The following is a 20,661-nucleotide window of genomic DNA, read 5'->3' as shown; positions in this document are numbered from 1 at the left end:
TACATGTTCTCGTGGAGCCTGGCCTACATGTTCTCTTGGACCCTGGCCTACATGTTCTCTTGGACCCTGGCCTACATGTTCTCTTGGACCCTGGCCTACATGTTCTCTTGGACCCAGGCCTACATGTTCTCTTGGACCCTGGCCTACATGTTCTCTTGGACCCTGGCCTACATGTTCTCTTGGACCCTGGCCTACATGTTCTCTTGGACCCAGGCCTTCATGTTCTCTTGGACCCTGGCCTACATGTTCTCTTGGACCCTGGCTTACATGTTCTCTTGGACCCAGGCCTATATGTTCTCTTTGACCCAGGCCTACATGTTCTCTTGGACCCTGGCCTACATGTTCTCTTGGACCCAGGCCTACATGTTCTTAGACCCAGGCCTACATGTTCTCTTTGACCCAGGCCTACATGTTTTTAGACCCAGGCCTACATGTTCTCTTGGACCCAGGCCTTCATGTTCTCTTGGACCCTGGCCTACATGTTCTTAGCCCTATGCCTACATGTTCTTAGACCCAGGCCTACATGTTCTCTTGGACACAGGCCTACATGTTCTCTTAGACCCAGGCCTACATGTTCTTAGACCCAGGCCTACATGTTCTCTTAGACCCCGGCTTACATGTTCTCTTAGACAAAGGCCTACATGTTCTCTTAGACCCAGGCCTACGTGTTCTCTTGTACCCAGGTCTATGTGTTCTCTTAGACCCTGGCCTACATGTTCTCTTAGACCCAGGCCTACATGTTCTCTTGGACCCTGGCCTACATGTTCTCTTGTACCCAGGCCTCCATGTTCTCTTGGACCCTTGCCTACATGTTCTCTTGGACCCTGGCCTACATGTTCTCTTAGACCCAGGCCTACATGTTCTCTTGTACCCAGGCCTCCATGTTCTCTTAGACTCTGCCCTACATGTTCTCTTAGACCCAGGCCTACATGTTCTCTTGGACCCTGGCCTACATGTTCTCTTGTACCCAGGCCTCCATGTTCTCTTGGACCCTGGCCTACATGTTCTCTTGGACCCTGGCCTACATGTTCTCTTAGACCCAGGCCTACATGTTCTCTTGGACCCTGGCCTACATGTTCTCTTGGAACCAGGCCTACATGTTCTTTTGGACCCAGGCCTACATGTTCTCTTGGACCCTGGCCTACATGTTCTCTTGGAAACTGGCCTACATGTTCTCTTGGACCCTGGCCTACATGTTCTCTTGGACCCTGGCCCACATGTTCCATTGGACCCTGGCCTACATGTTCTCTTGGACCCTGGCCTACATGTTCTCTTGGACCCTGGCCTACATGTTCTCTTGGACCCAGGCCTACATGTTCTCTTGAACCCTGGCCTACATGTTCTCTTGAACCCTGGCCTACATGTTTTCTTGGACCCTGGCCCACATGTTCTCTTGGACCCTGGCCTACATGTTCTCTTGGACCCAGGCCTACATGTTCTCTTGGACCCTGGCCTACATGTTCTCTTGGACCCTGGCGTACATGTTCTCTTGGACCCTGGCCTACATGTTCTCTTAGACCCAGGCCTACATGTTCTCTTGGACCCAGGCCTACATGTTCTCTTGGACCCTGGCCTACATGTTCTCTTGGACCCTGGCCTACATGTTCTCTTGGACCCTGGCCTACATGTTCTCTTGGACCCTGGCCTACATGTTCTCTTGTACCCTGTCCTACATTTTCTCTTGGACCCAGGCCTACATGTTCTCATGGACCCTGGCCTACATGTTCTCTGGGACCCTGGCCTACATGTTCTCTTGGACCCAGGCCTACATGTTCTCTTGAACCCTGGCCTACATGTTCTCTTGGACCCTGGCCTACATGTTCTCTTGAACCCAGGCCTACATGTTCTCTTGGACCCAGGCCTACATGTTCTCTTGGACCCTGGCCTACATGTTCTCTTGGACCCTGGCCTACATGTTCTCTTGGACCCTGGCCTACATGTTCTCTTGGACCCAGGCCTCCATGTTCTCTTGTACCCTGGCCTACATGTTCTCTTGGACCCTGACCTACATGTTCTCTTGGACCCTGGCGTACATGTTCTCTTGGACCCAGGCCTACATCTTCTCTTGAACCCTGGCCTACATGTTCTCGTGGATCCTGGCCTTCATGTTCTCTTGGACCCTGGCCTACATGTTCTCTTGGACCCTGGCCTACATGTTCTCTTGGACCCTGGCCTACATGTTCTCTTGGACCCTGGCCTACATGTTCTCTTGGACCCTGGCCTACATGTTCTCTTGGGCCCTGGCCTACATGTTCTTAGACCCAATCCTACATGTTCTTAGACCCAGGCCTACATGTTCTCTTGGACCCAGGCCTACATGTTCTCTTGGACCCAGGCCTACATGTTCTTATACCCAGGCCTACATGTTCTCTTTGACCCAGGCCTACATGTTCTTAGACCCAGGCCTACATGTTCTTAGACCCAGGCCGACATGTTCTCTTGGACACTGGCCTACGTGTTCTTAGACCCAGGCCTACATGTTCTCTTGGACCCAGGTCAACATGTTCTCTTGGACCCAGGCCTACATGTTCTTACACCCAGGCCTACATGTTCTTAGACCCAGGCCTATATGTTCTTAGACCCAGGCCTACATGTTCTCTTGGACCCTGGCCTACATGTTCTCTTGAACCCCGGCCTACATGTTCTCTTGGACCCTGGCCTACATGTTCTCTTGAACCCTGGCCTACATGTTCTCTTGGACCCTGGCCTACATGTTCTCTTGTACCCTGGCCTACATGTTCTCTTGAACCCTGGCCTACATGTTCTCTTGGACCCTGACCTACATGTTCTCTTGGACCCTGACCTACATGTTCTCTTGAACCCTGGCCTACATGTTCTCTTGAACCCTGGCCTACATGTTCTCTTGGACCCTGGCCTACATGTTCTCTTGGACCCTGGCCTACATGTTCTCTTGGACCCTGGCCTACATGTTCTCTTGGACCCTGGCCTACATGTTCTCTTGGACCCTGGCCTACATGTTCTCATAGACCCTGGCCTACATGTTCTCTTGAACCCTGGCCTACATGTTCTCTTGAACCCTGGCCTACATGTAGGCCAGGGTACAAGAGAACATGTTCTCTTGAACCCTGGCCTACATGTTTTCTTGAACCCTGGCCTATATGTTCTCTTGGACACAGGCCTTCATGTTCTCTTGGACCCTGGCCTACATGTTCTCTTGGACCCAGGCCTACATGTTCTCTTAGACCCAGGCCTACATGTTCTTAGACCCAGGCCTACATGTTCTCTTGGACCCAGGCCTACATGCTCTCTTAGACCCAGGCCTACCTACTCTTAGACCCTGGCCTTCATGTTCTCTTAGACCCAGGCCTACATGTTCTCTTAGACCCAGGCCTACATGTTCTCTTAGACTCAGGCCTACATGTTCTCTAGGATCCAGATCCAGGATGAATCTTGCCATTTTGTTCTGGCTGATTTGTAGTCTATCTTTCAGTTTTTTTGTCAAGGCAGAGTAGCAAGCGTAGTCCACACGACATTGTATAAGGGCTAGACGTAGGGTCCTGCGAGCCTTAGTTGTTAGACAGTGTCTCAGTAGGTAGGCACTGTGTCTCAGTAGGTAGGCACTGTGTCTCAGTAGGTAGGCACAGTGTCTCAGTAGGTAGGCACTGTCTCAGTAGGTAGGCACTGTCTCAGTAGGTAGGCACTGTCTCAGTAGGTAGGCACTGTCTCAGTAGGTAGACAGTCTCAGTAGGTACACAGTGTGTCTCAGTAGGTAGGCACTGTGCATCAGTAGTTAGACACTGTGCCTCAGTAGTTAGACAGTGTCTCAGTAGGTAGACACTGTCTCAATAGGTAGACACTGTGTCTCAGTAGTTAGACACTGTCTCGGTTGGTAGGCACTGTCTCAGTAGGTAGACACTGTCTCAGTAGGTAGACACTGTGCCTCGGTTGGTAGACACTGTGTCTCAGCAGGTAGACAGTGTGTCTCAGTAGGTAGATACAGTCTCAGTAGGTAGGCACTGTGCCTCAGTTGGTAGACACTGTCTCAGTAGGTAGACACTGTGTCTCAGTAGGTAGGTACTGTGCCTCAGTTGGTAGGCCCTGTACCTCAGTTGCTAGACACTGTCTCAGTAGGTAGGCACTCAGTAGGTAGACACTGTCTCAGTTCGTAGGCACTGTGCCTCAGTTCGTAGGCACTGTGCCTCAGTTCGTAGGCACTGTGCCTCAGTTCGTAGGCACTGTGCCTCAGTAGGTAGGCACTGTGTCTCAGTAGGTAGACACTGTGTCTCAGTAGGTAGACACTGTGTCTCAGTAGGTAGACACTGTGTCTCAGTAGGTAGGCACTGTCTCAGTAGGTAGGCACTGTCTCAGTAGGTAGACACTGTCTCAGTAGGTAGACACTGTCTCAGTAGGTAGACACTGTGTCTCAGTAGGTAGACACTGTGTCTCAGTAGGTAGACACTGTGTCTCAGTAGGTAGACACTGTGTCTCAGTAGGTAGACACTGTGTCTCAGTAGGTAGACACTGTGTCTCAGTAGGTAGACACTGTGTCTCAGTAGGTAGACACTGTGTCTCAGTAGGTAGACACTGTGTCTCAGTAGGTAGACACTGTGTCTCAGTAGGTAGACACTGTGTCTCAGTAGGTAGACACTGTGTCTCAGTAGGTAGACACTGTGTCTCAGTAGGTAGACACTGTGTCTCAGTAGGTAGACACTGTGTCTCAGTAGGTAGACACTGTGTCTCAGTAGGTAGACACTGTGTCTCAGTAGGTAGACACTGTGTCTCAGTAGGTAGACACTGTGTCTCAGTAGGTAGACACTGTGTCTCAGTAGGTAGACACTGTGTCTCAGTAGGTAGACACTGTGTCTCAGTAGGTAGACACTGTGTCTCAGTAGGTAGATACTGTGTCTCAGTAGGTAGACACTGTGTCTCAGGTAGACACTGTGTCTCAGTAGGTAGTCTCAGTAGGTAGACACTGTGTCTCAGTAGGTAGACACTGTGTCTCAGTAGGTAGACAGTGTCTCAGTAGGTAGACACTGTGTCTCAGTAGGTAGACACTGTCTCAGTAGGTAGACACTGTCTCAGTAGGTAGACACTGTGCTTGTCTGTAGAGGAACTTCAGTCTGACATTCGTTTTCTTCACTACACTTCCCTATCAATTCTCTTGACATGCACAGGTTAAAGGGGATTCCCAGCTATTATATTTTGCACTGGACATTAAAATTATTTGCCCTTCTCAGTTTGTTTCGTGCCAAAGAGCATGGCTTCAGTTTTTCTGAGGTGTAACGATAGTTTGTCTACTAACCATTTGCTGCAGGACTCTAGTTCCAGTGTTATTACTTTAGCTATATCTTGTGGGTATTTACCAGACACCTGACACTGATGGGCATGTCGTTTACATAACATAGAACTAAGGGACCCAGAATACTACTTTGGGGAACTCCACATGCTATCGACAGGAGTCCTGATTCTGTTTTGTTAATTTTGACAATGTTTCCTGCCGATAACTTGAAGTTTCTTACATAATATATTGTGGATGACAGTATCGAAGGCCTTTTGCAAGTCTAAGGTTACCATTCATATGAGGTTCCCTTTATACGTATCACTTCTCATGTAATCCATCAGATTAATTAGGGAGATGTCAGTTGAATAGGATCTCCTGAAACCTGATTGGTAACTATGGAGAATGTTGTGGTCATTAACATACTTAACTACTTAACAGTACATCGCCCTCTATAGAATTTTGGATATTACACTGAGTATACTAACAGGCCTATTGTTGCTGACATCAGACCTACTATTTTTCTTGAAGATAGAAGTAATTCTGGCCTCCTTGAACCCCTCTGGTGCGGTATTAGTAGTGATGGACTTATTGCGTGAAAAAGACTTGGGAGTCACGGTGCTCTTCACGCCAACTCCAAGGCTGAGGGACTGATATCCTCATCTTTTGTATATAGGTCTTTTGTCTTCCAGTCATGTCCTTGAATTTGTGTGTGTGTTAGGTAAGACACATATGGAACAGTTAGGTATCGAAATAGATACCTAACTGTTGCCTATGTGTCTTACCTAACAACCTGTCGGTATTTTATACCATTTTAATGTTCACTCCTTGAATTTGTATTGATGAAGCCAATGGAAGGCGAAACGTTGCCACAGTAAAATGTTATATTAGTTGCACTAGTGTCCTTTTACCTAACATGGATTGAAGAAACCACTGGCTGGCGAAGCGTTTCCAAAATCAACACACCCACATGTTGGAAATAAATGGTATAAAATACCGACACAATGGAAATATAAACACATATGCAGTATAATGTGATCCTTTATTGACTACGTTTCGCCCACAGTGGGCTTTTTCAAGTCACAAACAGATCTGTTTGTGACTTGAAAAAGCCCACTGTGTGGCCGAAACGTAGTTAATAAAGGATCACATTATTATGCACGTGTGTTTATATACCCACATGTTCCACAAAGTATCTCAACTTGTGCCTTTTCTAAATTATTTATCCGTGTCTTTTTCTACATTGTAAGGTCGATGCAATAGATAGGAGTGTAATGATGACATTGGTTTTTGTGTTATCTGCAGCACTCCGCGGCCTGTCTTCCAATCTGTGGGTGGGAACAACAAGGGTGGAAGATCCACTAATGGCCGTGTCCAGCCGCATGACGTTATCTCTCCACAACACGAGGAACTAATTCGGTTTTTCAATGAGTGTAAGTATTGCTTTTTTTTTGTTTTCGAATGCGGGAGGTGTCTGCCGGGAGTAGATTTTAGATTTTGCCACCGAAGTGGCTGGTTTATTGTGTACCTCATATCCATCCTGTGGATGGTAGCACAAGAATATATGGATACACAAAAGGCCTAGGAACTAGGCCCCAAAAGGGGTTAACCAAAGTACATCTGGATTATCTGCAGTTCACGTATCTGTGGTTGTTATGCATCCTGAGTAACGTGATGTAGCCTCGTGTGTGTGTGTTAATGTCTGGCGGCTTCTTCATTGAATAACATTTATTATATGTGAATGGTATACAGTACCGACAAGATGAAAATTAGACACATGTACAACATCTGGGTATCTTTATTGTAGACGTTTCGTCATTCAGTGGCTTTATCAATGCAAATTCTAGGACTTAACTTGAAGATAGTAGAACTATGTACCAAAGATTAGGTAATCAGTCCTTTAGCCTTGGATTTGGTGTGAAGAGCACCGTAGTCGTGAAGATTCTGGGCACAGGCAAGAAGGCTGGCGCTTATATACTTGCTGAGGGACTGATTACCTCACCCAGGTACCTACTTACTGCTAGGTGAACAGGGACAACAGTTGTCTCAAGGAGACGCTATATATATATATATTTTTTTTCAGTACCATGAATGTTAAGATCCTGCAGTTGGTAATTTTATTGCGGTATCTGCTTTCCTTTACCTAACATTCTCTCGTTAATTCTATCCCTTAATAACAGTTGAGACAGGGGCAGGATCTATATATGCTAGACTTTGATGTCTGTATTGCCATAACGTTTCGCCTTTTCCATACGTTACATAAGTGTCTCAATCTTCAACTTGTCGGTTTTCAAACCCGTTTCTCACATGTCTTAATCTTCAGCTTGTCAGCATTTTAAGGACCTACCTTGCTTGGGCCAGTAGGTCTTCTGCAGTGTTCCTCCATTCTTATGTTACCGGGGCAGACAAGGCTGGTTTGTGTGTCTAGCTTCGCCTTGGCATTTACGCTTCTTGTTGGCAAGCTTGTCAGTCATTATTTGTTGTCTGTATGTGTTTGGTAGATATACCATTGATATACCATACTACTACTAGTAGGTTATAAGTTCATTGTAATCCCTTACACACACACACACACACACACACACACACACACACACACACACACACACACACACACACACACACACACACACACACACACACACACACACACACACACACACTGGAACACTCTGTAGAGTGATGTAGTGGAGTCAGGATCTATACATAGCTTTAAGAAGAGGTATAATAAAGTTCATGGAGCAGAGAGAGAGTGGACTTAGTAGCGACAAGTGAAGAGGCGGGGCCAGGAGCTATGAATAGACTCCTGCAACCACAAATAGGTGAGTACACAGACACACACTCACCTACGTACATGACCTTTACTACAGAACCGGCTGGGAGCTCCTCCTTTATGAGGATGATGATGTGTTAGGTATCTCGTAGCAAGTGCTACAACATACATGTGGTGACACAGTTAAGCTCAGATACGTATATGTGTGTGTACTCACCTAATTGTGGCTACAGGGGTCGAGTTATAGCTCCTGGCCCCGTGTCTTAGCTGGTCGCTACTAGGTTTACACACTCCCTGCTCCATGAGCTTTATTATACCTCTTCTTAAAGCTGTGTATGGCTCCTACCTCCACTGAGAGAGAGAGAGAGAGAGAGAGAGAGAGAGAGAGAGAGAGAGAGAGAATTTGAACGTAGAGGACAAGATGTTATTTCTCTTTAGGCAGGGCCGAGGGGTCACTGCCCCTGCGGCCCTATCCCAAACCCGGCCTTCTGATCAGTCAGGTTGTTGGTGTTAGTCACACGGAAACCTAGGCACCACAGCCCGGCTGATCATAAGACTGGAGGAACATTGTAGCAGGCCTACTGGCCCATACCTAACAAGACCTCCTCAAAAACATTTTCCTAAACTTATCAAAGATATTAGCTTCACACTTGTCCACACTGAACGACATCTGCCACTTTTCAGACCAGTACAGTACTGTTTACAAATCTTCCCGGTGTTAAGTGGTACCCGTCTCAGAGTTTACAGTGTTTCAAAAAGATTGACCCAATTTCATAAGAGTTTGTTTCACGATCAGGTCCATCATTTGAAACACTATATCGACCGTCTCTTTTTCATCGGTCAAGGTCGTTAATATTAATTATGCATAAAGCCACTAGAGGGAGAAACGTCTACAAATTAAAGATACCCAGATGTTGCACATGTGTATCAATCTTCAATGTGTATTTCTTCACCGTCGTTAATGTGAATTACGGATAATAATGAACGTAAAACTGGAACGCCACTTACAGAACTCAATATTTTCCGATAAATTCTCTAGTTGTTTCTTCACGTGTTTTTCCAACCAAAAATTCTTCTCCTATACTGTTAGTCATTTTTTGGACTCTATCAAAAAATCTTCTTAAAATCCAAATATATTTTTTTTTATGGTGGCTGGCAACCTCAGATGCTGTACCGAGTCATTAACTCGGTACAGCATCGTTAATTTTGTCAGACATGAACGACAGTTTTGTTACCCCGTATCGAGACTAATCAAATTACAGTCATTAAGTAGACTGCTTATATCATCTGTAATTAATTCTAGCAGTTTGTCTACTGTTGATGTCAGGGTTATCTGACGGGACTGATTTATGACTGCTGTTAGGTAAGACACATATGCAACATATGTGTCTTATGTTGCATATGTGTCTTACCTAACAACCTGTCGGTATTGTATACCATTTTGATGATTTATGACTCATGACATCGTAATGACACGATTGCAAACAAACCATACCACGGGTGGGGATAGAACCCGCGGTCAGAGACTCTCAGAACTCCAGATTTATCTCAGTTTTAACCCTTAAACTGTCCAAACGTAGATCTACGTTTTTTCAACATTTGAAAGTATGTAAAACACGTAAATCATCTTTGTGTTTTTTTTTGACATTTGAAAACGCGTAAAAAAAAACTCTATTCCACGTTTTTTTGGGGTTATATTTGAAAAAATGTAAGAAAACGTATATGGAAGTGAACGTAGATCTGCTTGGGCAGTTTAAGATGGTAATTGGTGACCTGGTGGCTAAAGCTCCCACTTCACACACGGAGGACCCGGGTTCGATTCCCGGCGGGTGGAAACATTTTGACACGTTTCCTTACACCTGTTGTCCTGTTCACCTAGCAGCAAATAGGTACCTGGGTGTTAGTCGACTGGTGTGGGTGGCATCCTGGGTGTTAGTGGACTGGTGTGGGTCGCATCCTGGGTGTTAGTCGACTGGTGTGGGTCACATCCTGTGTGTTAGTCGACTGGTGTGGGTCACATCCTGGGTGTTAGTGGACTGGTGTGGGTCGCATCCTGGGTGTTAGTGGACTGGTGTGGGTGGCATCCTGGGTGGTAGTGGACTGGTGTGGGTCGCATCCTGGGTGTTAGTGGACTGGTGTGGGTGGCATCCTGGGTGTTAGTGGACTGGTGTGGGTCGCATCCTGGGTGTTAGTGGACTGGTGTGGGTGGCATCCTGGGTGTTAGTGGACTGGTGTGGGTGGCATCCTGGGTGTTAGTGGACTGGTGTGGGTCGCATCCTGGGTGGTAGTGGACTGGTGTGGGTCGCATCCTGGGTGGTAGTGGACTGGTGTGGGTGGCATCCTGGGTGGTAGTGGACTGGTGTGGGTGGCATCCTGGGTGTTAGTGGACTGGTGTGGGTCGCATCCTGGGTGGTAGTGGACTGGTGTGGGTCGCATCCTGGGTGGTAGTGGACTGGTGTGGGTGGCATCCTGGGTGTTAGTGGACTGGTGTGGGTGGCATCCTGGGTGTTAGTCGACTGGTGTGGGTTGCATCCTGGGGGACAAGATTAAGGACTCCAATGGAAATAAGTTAGACAGTCCTCGATGACGCACTGACTTTCTTGGGTTATCCTGGGTGGCTAACCCCCCCGGGGTTAAAAATCCAAACAAAATCTTATCTTATCTTATTACACTAGCTGTCTCGCGCATCTTTCACAACAGTTTCGACTGATACCGTGGAACCCGCGGCAATGTGAGACACAGAGTCATGTTGACGGCAGTGAGGGGACTTGAGCTAGAGTTCATCACGGCCACGCTAGCTGGAGATTCGTCTGTAAAAACTTGCATTTGTGGTCACAGTGGTGGCCTATGCTAACCTTCCTATGGTGTAGAAATATACCTAGTTGGATGAATCTTATTGTGGCTAGCTGGTCCAGTGGCTAACAACGACTGTCTGGAGTTTTGAGATTATTAGGCTTGTGCAAGAAAGGTATAAAATACCGACAATATGAAAGTTAAGACACACGTGCAACATCTGGATATCTTTATTGTAGACGTTTCGCCATCCAGTGGCTTTATCAATACAGATTCTAGGACATAATAGGAAGACAGTAGAACTATATACAAAAGATGAGGTAATCAGTCCCTCGGCCTTGGAGTTAGTGTTCACAGCATCGTGGTGGAGGAGAGTCTGGAGCAAAGGCAAGAAGACTGGCGCTTTTATAGGCGTCAGTGGAAGGGACGGGCAGCAGACGAGGGCAGTCACTGGTAGGCGGGACCCCCCAGTGGAAGTAGGTCCTTCCCAAAGAGATGGGTTAGTTGCGGGAAGGACCTACTTCCACTGGGGGGTCCCGCCTACCAGTGACTGCCCTCGTCTGCTGCCCGTCCCTTCCACTGACGCCTATAAAAGCGCCAGTCTTCTTGCCTTTGCTCCAGACTCTCCTCCACCACGATGCTGTGAACACTAACTCCAAGGCCGAGGGACTGATTACCTCATCTTTTGTATATAGTTCTACTGTCTTCCTATTATGTCCTAGAATCTGTATTGATAAAGCCACTGGATGGCGAAACGTCTACAATAAAGATATCCAGATGTTGCACGTGTGTCTTAACTTTCATTATTAGGCTTATTGGCCCATATTAGGCAGGTCCCTCTCCCACCCAGACTCGGTCATGTGCTCTTTTTTCCCTCAAGGGAGGTTCCCTGACGCAGGTGAGGGGCTCTTGATCTAGGGAATTGGATCTGTACTCCAGTCCCCTGAATTAATACCTTCCATCCCAATTCGCTGTATAATCCTATGGGTTTAGCGTTCCCCCATTATTATTATTATTATTACGTATTATTATTATATACTTATTTAATATATTTTAAACCTACATAAGGTTCTTGCTTTAATAACGATATTCGGGAGTTTATTCCCACTCGTCCACAAATATTATCAAACCAGTGTTGACCTATATCATTTCTGGCTATTTTTTTCCCCCTACTTGAAGCTGTTATTGCGAGTTCTGTCTTGGTTATTTTCAGCACGTTATTTATATGTATATATGACTGACGCACTGTGATGCATTTGTTCCGTCGTGTTGATATTTTGTACCTGGAGAGACCTGCAGTTTACCTGGAGGGAGTTCCGGGGGTCAACGCCCTCCCCCCCGCGGCCCGGTCTGTGACCAGGCTTCATGTTAGGTAAATGTAACTAATGTGACATTTTATCGTGGCGATGTTTCGCTCACCAGGACTTTGCTAAGTATCTCTCTCTATTTATTTAGCATTTTGTCGGTGATTTTTATTATTTTATGCTATTTTAATATACCATGACAAACCTAACTTAGTGTGAATATACGCCAGAGCTAGCTCTCTCTCTCTGTCTCTCTCTGTCTCTTTCTCTCTCTCTGTCTCTTTCTCTCTCTCTGTCTCTTTCTCTCTGTCTCTTTCTCTCTGTCTCTTTCTGTCTCTTTCTCTGTCTCTCTCTCTGTCTCTCTCTCTGTCTCTGTCTGTCTGTCTGTCTCTCTCTGTCTCTCTGTCTCTCTGTCTCTGTCTGTCTCTCTGTCTCTCTCTGTCTCTCTCTCTCTCTCTCTCTCTCTCTCTCTCTCTCTCACGAGGTATGAGTAGGGAGAGTGACGTAGTAGCGACCAGTGAAGAGGCGGGGCCAGGAGCTATGACTAGACCCCTGCAACCACAACTAGGAGATTACATATACATATATACACAGATACATGAGAGAGTGAGTGAGTGAGTTTACCACAACGTATCGGTCCTACTCAACCAGTTACGAAGTGGGAGCGAAACATCGTGGCCAGTTTCTCTCTCCTGTGCTCGGGTTTATTTTTGTTAATTTGGATACGCTTGTTAACCCTGAGTTATCTTCCGATGTTTTACCCTTCCAGTGGTGCGCCTTGACGCTGGTGACGGGCTCTTGATCTAGGGAATTGGATCTGTGTACTAGTTCCCTAAATTAAGTCTGAATACCTTCCATTCCCCCCCCCGGGCACTGCATAGTCCTACGGGTTTAGCGCTTTCCCTTGATTGTACTTGTAACACACAGAGGTGTTAGAAGGTTCCAGGAGCGAAACGTTTTCTAAAAACGTTTGCTGACGTGTCTTTTGAAGCCTATTTCTCCGTTTCACTTACCGAGGTTTATACCACCTTTGATGTACTTTCGCTGAGAGTCCAGAATTTGTCTACTGGAGGAGGCCGGTCTTGGACCAGGCTCGTACAGTACTTGTCACATGGCCATATTGTCAACTAATGTGACGTTGTGGTAACGTTTCTCTCTCCAGCTTTAAGCCATTACAAATTACAAGGGCACGGAGAGTATATATATGTAGGTACCACGAGAGGTGAAAGATAGGTAGTAGTTAGTGATAGTTGCAGTAGTAATAGTAGTAGTAGTGGAGGTAACTAGAGTGTTGTGTGATGGCCAGGTTTATTGTCTGGAGAACAATTCTGCCAGCAGACGTTACTTGCACATCTCTTCCCTTGGTAAAACACTTGTGTGACATTGTCCAGTTGCATGTGTCTCTAGGTTGAGGGACTGGCCACACCAAACGTACTGCAGGGTTGAGGGACTGGCCACATCAAGTGTACTGCAGGGTTGAGGGACTGGCCACATCAAGTGTACTGCAAGGTTGAGGGACTGGCCACATCAAACGTACTGCAGGGTTGAGGGACTGGCCACATCAAGTGTACTGCAGGGTTGAGGGACTGGCCACATCAAGTGTACTGCAAGGTTGAGGGACTGGCCACATCAAGTGTACTGCAAGGTTGAGGGACTGGCCACATCAAGTGTACTGCAGGGTTGAGGGACTGGCCACATCAAGTGTACTGCAGGGTTGAGGGACTGGCCACATCAAGTGTACTGCAGGGTTGAGGGACTGGCCACATCAAGTGTACTGCAGGGTTGAGGGACTGGCCACATCAAGTGTACTGCAGGGTTGAGGGACTGGCCACATCAAGTGTACTGCAGGGTTGAGGGACTGGCCACATCAAGTGTACTGCAAGGTTGAGGGACTGGCCACATCAAGTGTACTGCAAGGTTGAGGGACTGGCCACATCAAGTGTACTGCAAGGTTGAGGGACTGGCCACATCATGTGTACTGCAAGGTTGAGGGACTGGCCACATCAAGTGTACTGCAGGGTTGAGGGACTGGCCACATCAAGTGTACTGCAGGGTTGAGGGACTGGCCACATCAAGTGTACTGCAAGGTTGAGGGACTGGCCACATCATGTGTACTGCAAGGTTGAGGGACTGGCCACATCAAGTGTACTGCAGGGTTGAGGGACTGGCCACATCAAGTGTACTGCAAGGTTGAGGGACTGGCCACATCAAGTGTACTGCAAGGTTGAGGGACTGGCCACATCACATTTTACCTCTCCACTGCTTCTGTTGTCTCTATATTTACAGCCTCTATATTTGATAAAGCCTGCTGTGTAGTCGGAACGTTTCGGTATAAACATTAACTGTTACATTTCTGTATTGTTTGATGTTATCTACCCTTCGTTGTGTGGGGCTGGCCTAGTTAACCAGGGTGTTAATACTGGCGGTTCTGGTCCATATATCCAGCCTGTCGGTTCTCTAAACCGGTTATCTACACATCCTGGTTAATCTTTGCTAAGTGACGAGGGTGCCAGGAGCGAAACGTCTTAGACTGTACTACGTTTTCCCCTCGTGTTTATGTGAACAATCTGACTGTGTGTGGTGTTAGAGATGGTGTCAGGAGAACAAGGCGAGATATATAATAGCGGTGAATACGTCAGCTAACTTGCTCTCAAGGATACCTGGCTTCATGGCAGGCTACTTGGTGCTATTACGGTGCCCCGTGGCCTTGTAGCTAGAGCTCTCGCTTCACACGGCGATGTCTGGGTTCGGTTCCCATCGAGGGTAGAAACATTGGGCGTGTTTCTTTGCACCTGTTGTCTCTGTTCACCCATCAGTAAAATGGGTACCTGGGTGTTAGTGAGCTGGTGTGGGTCACATCCTGGGTGTTAGTGGACTGGTGTGGGTCACATCCTGGGTGTTAGTGGACTGGTGTGGGTCACATCCTGGGTGTTAGTGGACTGGTGTGGGTCACATCCTGGGTGTTAGTGGACTGGTGTGGGTCACATCCTGGGACAAAACTGACATAATTTACGGGAAATGCTCAACATAACAAGTGACTTTCTATATAGTAGTATGTCATTGGTGTGAGCTATGGTCTGTATAAGTTGTGTCATGTACTGGTAGAAAATAAACATTATTATTATTATTATTATTATTATTATTATTATTATTATTATTATTATTATTATTGTTATTGGAGGGGTTCCTCAACCAGGGAATCGAATCTGTGTTGACAGAGTTGTGGATGATTGAAAGTCTCTGGTAGTCTGGAAGACTACGGTGATCTTCAACTCCAAGACTGATATATCTTTGAAGAATTAGGAATTACCTTTGGAGAATTTCGAGAGTATATTTACTCTCTGAGCCCGGCCATGGGCCAGGCTCGTCTAGTGCTTGCCTGGTCAGCCAGGCTGTTGCTGTCTTCCCGTCATGTCCTGGAGTTGATAAAGCCACTGGATGGCGAAACGTCTGGGGAAAAGGACACCCAGATGTGGTGTCTAATTCTGCATAAATGCTAGTAGTCACGTGACCTTTGTGTTTAACCCCTCCACACTTGGCACGGTGGACCAGTGACGCCATCACCTAACATCAGCTGACGTCAGTAGCGTGACATCCTCCTCTCACTATATTACAGTTGTACCTGATGACGTCATGACATAAGTCGACTTTCCTGCGTCTCGACTGAAATTTATATATTAAACTGTGTTGGGCCAGTATTTTTGTTAGTGGGTTTGGGTTTGAGAAGGACCTGCCTAGTATGGGCCAGTAGGCCCACTGCAGTGTTCCTCCTCATGTTCTTAAATTATGATAGAAAACCATATTAGAAAGACGAAGGTTATGGAGGAGAAAGAGTGAGAGAGAGAGAGAGAGAGAGAGAGAGAGAGAGAGAGAGAGAGAGAGAGAGAGAGAGAGAGAGAGAAAGAGACGGTGACAGACACAATGAGAATATATGAGAGACGGTGACAGACACAATGAGAATGTGTGAGAGAGACGGTGACAGACACAATGAGAATGTGAGAGAGAGACGGTGACAGACACAATGAGAATGTGTGTGTGAGAGAGAGAGACGGTGACAGACACAATAAGAATGTGAGAGAGACGGTGAGACACAATGAGAATGTGTGAGAGAGACGGTGACAGACACAATGAGAATGTGTGAGAGAGAGAGAGAGACGGTGACAGATACAATGAGAATGTGTGTGTGTGAGAGAGAGAGAGAGACGGTGACAGACACAATGAGAATGTGTGTGAGAGAGAGAGACGGTGACAGACACAATAAGAATGTGAGAGAGACGGTGACAGACACAATGAGAATGTGTGTGTGTGTGAGAGAGAGAGAGAGAGAGAGAGAGAGAGACGGTGACAGACACAATGAGAATGTGTGTGTGAGAGAGACGGTGACAGACACAATGAGAATGTGTTTGTGAGAGAGAGAGAGAGAGAGAGAGAGACGGTGACAGACACAATGAGAATGTGTGAGAGAGAGAGAGAGACGGTGACAGACACAATGAGAATGTGTGTGAGAGAGAGAGAGAGAGAGAGAGAGACGGTGACAGACACAATGAGAATGTGAGAGAGATGGTGACAGACACAATGAGAATGTGTGTGTGAGAGAGAGAGAGAGAGAGAGAGAGAGAGAGAGACGATGAGACACAATGAGAATGTGAGAGAGAGACGGTGACAGACACAATGAGAATGTGTGTGTGAGAGAGAGAGACGGTGACAGACACAATAAGAATGTGAGAGAGACGGTGAGACACAATGAGAATGTGTGTGTGAGAGAGAGAGAGAGAGAGACGGTGACAGACACAATGAGAATGTGTGAGAGAGAGAGACGGTGACAGACACAATGAGAATGTGTGTGAGAGAGAGACGGTGACAGACACAATAAGAATGTGAGAGAGACGGTGACAGACACAATGAGAATGTGAGAGAGAGAGAGAGAGAGAGACGGTGACAGACACAATAAGAATGTGAGAGAGACGGTGACAGACACAATGAGAATGTGTGAGAGAGAGAGAGAGAGACGGTGAGACACAATGAGAATGTGTGTGTGAGAGAGAGAGAGACGGTGACAGACACAATGAGAATGTGTGTGAGAGAGAGACGGTGACAGACACAATAAGAATGTGTGTGTGTGAGAGAGAGAGAGAGAGAGAGACGGTGACAGACACAATGAGAATGTGTGTGTGTGTGTGAGAGAGAGAGAGAGAGACGGTGACAGACACAATAAGAATGTGTGTGTGTGTGAGAGAGAGAGAGAGAGAGACGGTGACAGACACAATGAGAATGTGTGTGTGTGAGAGAGAGAGACGGTGACAGACACAATGAGAATGTGTGTGTGAGAGAGAGAGAGAGAGAGAGAGAGAGAGACGGTGACAGACACAATGAGAATGTGTGTGTGAGAGAGAGAGAGAGAGAGACGGTGACAGACACAATGAGAATGTGTGTGTGTGAGAGAGAGAGAGAGAGAGAGAGAGAGAGAGAGAGAGAGAGAGAGAGAGAGAGAGAGAGAGACGGTGACAGACACAATGAGAATGTGAGAGAGACGGTGACAGACACAATGAGAATGTGTGTGTGAGAGAGAGAGACGGTGACAGACACAATGAGAATATGCGAGAGAGACGGTGACAGACACAATGAGAATGTGTGTGTGAGAGAGAGAGACGGTGACAGACACAACGAGAATATGTGAGAGAGAGACGGTGACAGACACAATGAGAATGTGAGAGAGACGGTGACAGACACAATGAGAATATATGAGAGACGGTGACAGACACAATGAGAATGTGTGAGAGAGACGGTGACACACACAATGAGAATGTGTGTGTGTGTGTGAGAGAGAGAGAGAGAGAGAGAGAGAGAGAGAGAGAGAGAGAGAGAGAGAGAGAGAGAGAGAGAGAGAGAGAGAGAGAGACGGTGACAGACACAACGAGAATATGTGAGAGAGAGACGGTGACAGACACAATGAGAATGTGAGAGAGACGGTGACAGACACAATGAGAATGTGTGTGAGAGAGAGAGAGAGAGAGTAATGTGTAGGTAGCTATATATGGGAATGCCTTGCAATTGGTTCTTGCGGTCTTACTGGCAGTGACGGTCATCTTATATTAACTTCGTTGCTAGGGCAGATGTCTTTATTGCATGATGACAGTTAGCAACAATGTCGCTTTTAACTCTCTCTTACGTTATGCTCTTCCACGAAGTGAAAGACTCTTTGTAATTATTATCCCAAGATAACTCGATTATTATTAGCCCAGGATAACTCAATAATAATTATTAACCCAGGATAACTCGCTAATAATTATTAGCCCAGGATAACTCGCTAATAATTATTAGCCCAGGATAACTCGCTAATAATTATTAGCCCAGGATAACTCAATAATCTCTATTTCTACCAGTACATGATGTAACTTATACAGACCATAGCTCACATCAGTGACATATAGAACGCATTTCCCACAGCTTGGGTTAATTTTGACCCCAGGATGCCACCCACACCAGTCCACTAACACCCAGGTACCTATTTTACTGTTGAGTGAACAGGGACATCAGGTGTCTTAAGGAAACAATGTTTCCACTCGTACCGGAGATCGAACCACAGACCTCAGTGTGTGAGCTGAGTGCGCTACCAATCGAACAAATGCCTCTTGTGCCTGTCAGTGTTTTGTTACATGTAGATAAGAAATAATATTATTATTATTATTTTAATTATTAGAGTAATAGGTAATTACTGGTAGGCTGATAGTGTCGGCAAGTGTAAGGGCACTTCGCTATGTACGTCTAGTCTGCCCAGGATGCCAATAGTCTACTAGCATCCAGGTGCCTATTTACTGCTATGTCAACATAAGCGGCACTGCCAGGGGAATTAATACACTATCTTGGTTCACCTGGAGGGAGGGAGGGAGAGGGGTGTTGATTCTCTCTATCTATTGTATGTTCTTGGTCGTCATGGTATGATAACATGTGTTAACGATGTTAAATATTCTTGATTATCATGGTATAACATGTGCTGGTAGTTATTTTAACCCATGTGTCGTGACTGTAGTGGTTGTAGACACACTCATAATTAGCTATATCTACCACTCAACCCCTACTTTCCAACCCCCATCTTCCACTACCCCCTCTTCACCTCCATTCTCCACCCCCAACCCCTACACTATATTAGCACAGTCACTCTGTATTGCATTTTATCGTTGTGAACAGTTTGGAAAATCGAACGAAAATTGTACTGTCCTGCGTGTGTATTCTGTACTTTTATCAAGAGGGACTGACTGCTTCAAACTCGCTCTTCCACTCTTCTCCCCGTATTGGACTGATGAAGCTACGGACTGGCGAAACGCTACATTAAAGACCCAAATGTTGTAGAAGTGTATTTGTGGTCACTGTGGTGCCTATGCTAACCTTCCTATGGTGTATAAATATACCTAGTTGGATGAATCACTGTAGCCAGCTGGCCCAGTGGCCAGGGCGTCGGTCTGGAGTTTTATGACTGTGATCGCGGGTTCAAACCCCCACCCGTGGTATGGTTCGAAGTACCTTATTCTTTGTTCAGTTTGTTAACTCAGAGCAGTGGCCAGGTCGAGACAGTATGAACTGGACTTGTAGGCTTCACTATCCCATGTTGATTCACGTACACGTACACATAAGTACACTTATCATAAGTATATTTAAGTACAGGTACACATAAGTACGCTTATAAGTATATTTAAGTACAGGTACACATAAGTACACTTATCATAAGTATATTTAAGTACAGATACACATAAGTACACTTAAGTATATTTAAGTACAGGTACACATAAGTACACTTATCATAAGTATATTTAAGTACAGGTACACATAAGTACACTTATCATAAGTATATTTAAGTACAGGTACACATAAGTACACTTATAAGTATATTTAAGCACAGGTACACATAAGTACACTTATGATAAGTATATTTAAGCACAGGTACACAAGTACACTTATCATAAGTATATTTAAGTACAGGTACACATAAGTACACTTAAGTATATTTAAGCACAGGTATACATAAGTACACTTATCGTAAGTATATTTAAGTACAGGTACACATAAGTACACTTATGATAAGTATATTTAAGTACAGGTACACATAGGTACACTTATCATAAGTATATTTAAGTACAGGTACACATAAGTACACTTATCATAAGTATATTTAAGTACAGGTACACATAAGTACACTTATCATAAGTATATTTAAGTACAGGTACACATAAGTACACTTAAGTATATTTAAGTACAGGTACACATAGGTACACTTATAAGTATATTTAAGTACAGGTACACATAAGTACACTTATCATAAGTATATTTAAGTACAGGTACACATAGGTACACTTATCATAAGTATATTTAAGTACAGGTACACATAAGTACACTTATCATAAGTATATTTAAGTACAGGTACACATAAGTACACTTAAGTATATTTAAGTACAGGTACACATAGGTACACTTATCATAAGTATATTTAAGTACAGGTACACATAAGTACACTTATAAGTATATTTAAGTACAGGTACACATAAGTACACTTATAA

At 45.6% G+C, this 20,661-nt stretch overlaps 1 protein-coding gene across 2 annotated transcripts in view; it reads left to right on the top strand.

Annotated features, from left to right (window-relative positions):
• The window catches only part of LOC128705014 (MAPK regulated corepressor interacting protein 2), a 57,965-nt gene that overhangs the window by 16,983 nt on the left and 20,321 nt on the right, over nt 1-20,661 (top strand). For both annotated transcript variants that reach the window (XM_053800253.2, XM_053800252.2), the window contains exon 3: nt 6,545-6,672. In XM_053800253.2, the coding sequence (XP_053656228.1) occupies nt 6,545-6,672 (128 nt within the window). The remainder of the gene's footprint in view (nt 1-6,544; nt 6,673-20,661) is intronic.

The sequence above is a fragment of the Cherax quadricarinatus genome, chromosome 97 (assembly GCF_038502225.1).
Source record: "Cherax quadricarinatus isolate ZL_2023a chromosome 97, ASM3850222v1, whole genome shotgun sequence".
NCBI classification, from domain to species: Eukaryota; Metazoa; Arthropoda; class Malacostraca; order Decapoda; family Parastacidae; genus Cherax; species Cherax quadricarinatus.
Note: the sequence above shows the minus strand (reverse complement) of the source record. Positions and strands in the feature narration are given on the sequence as shown.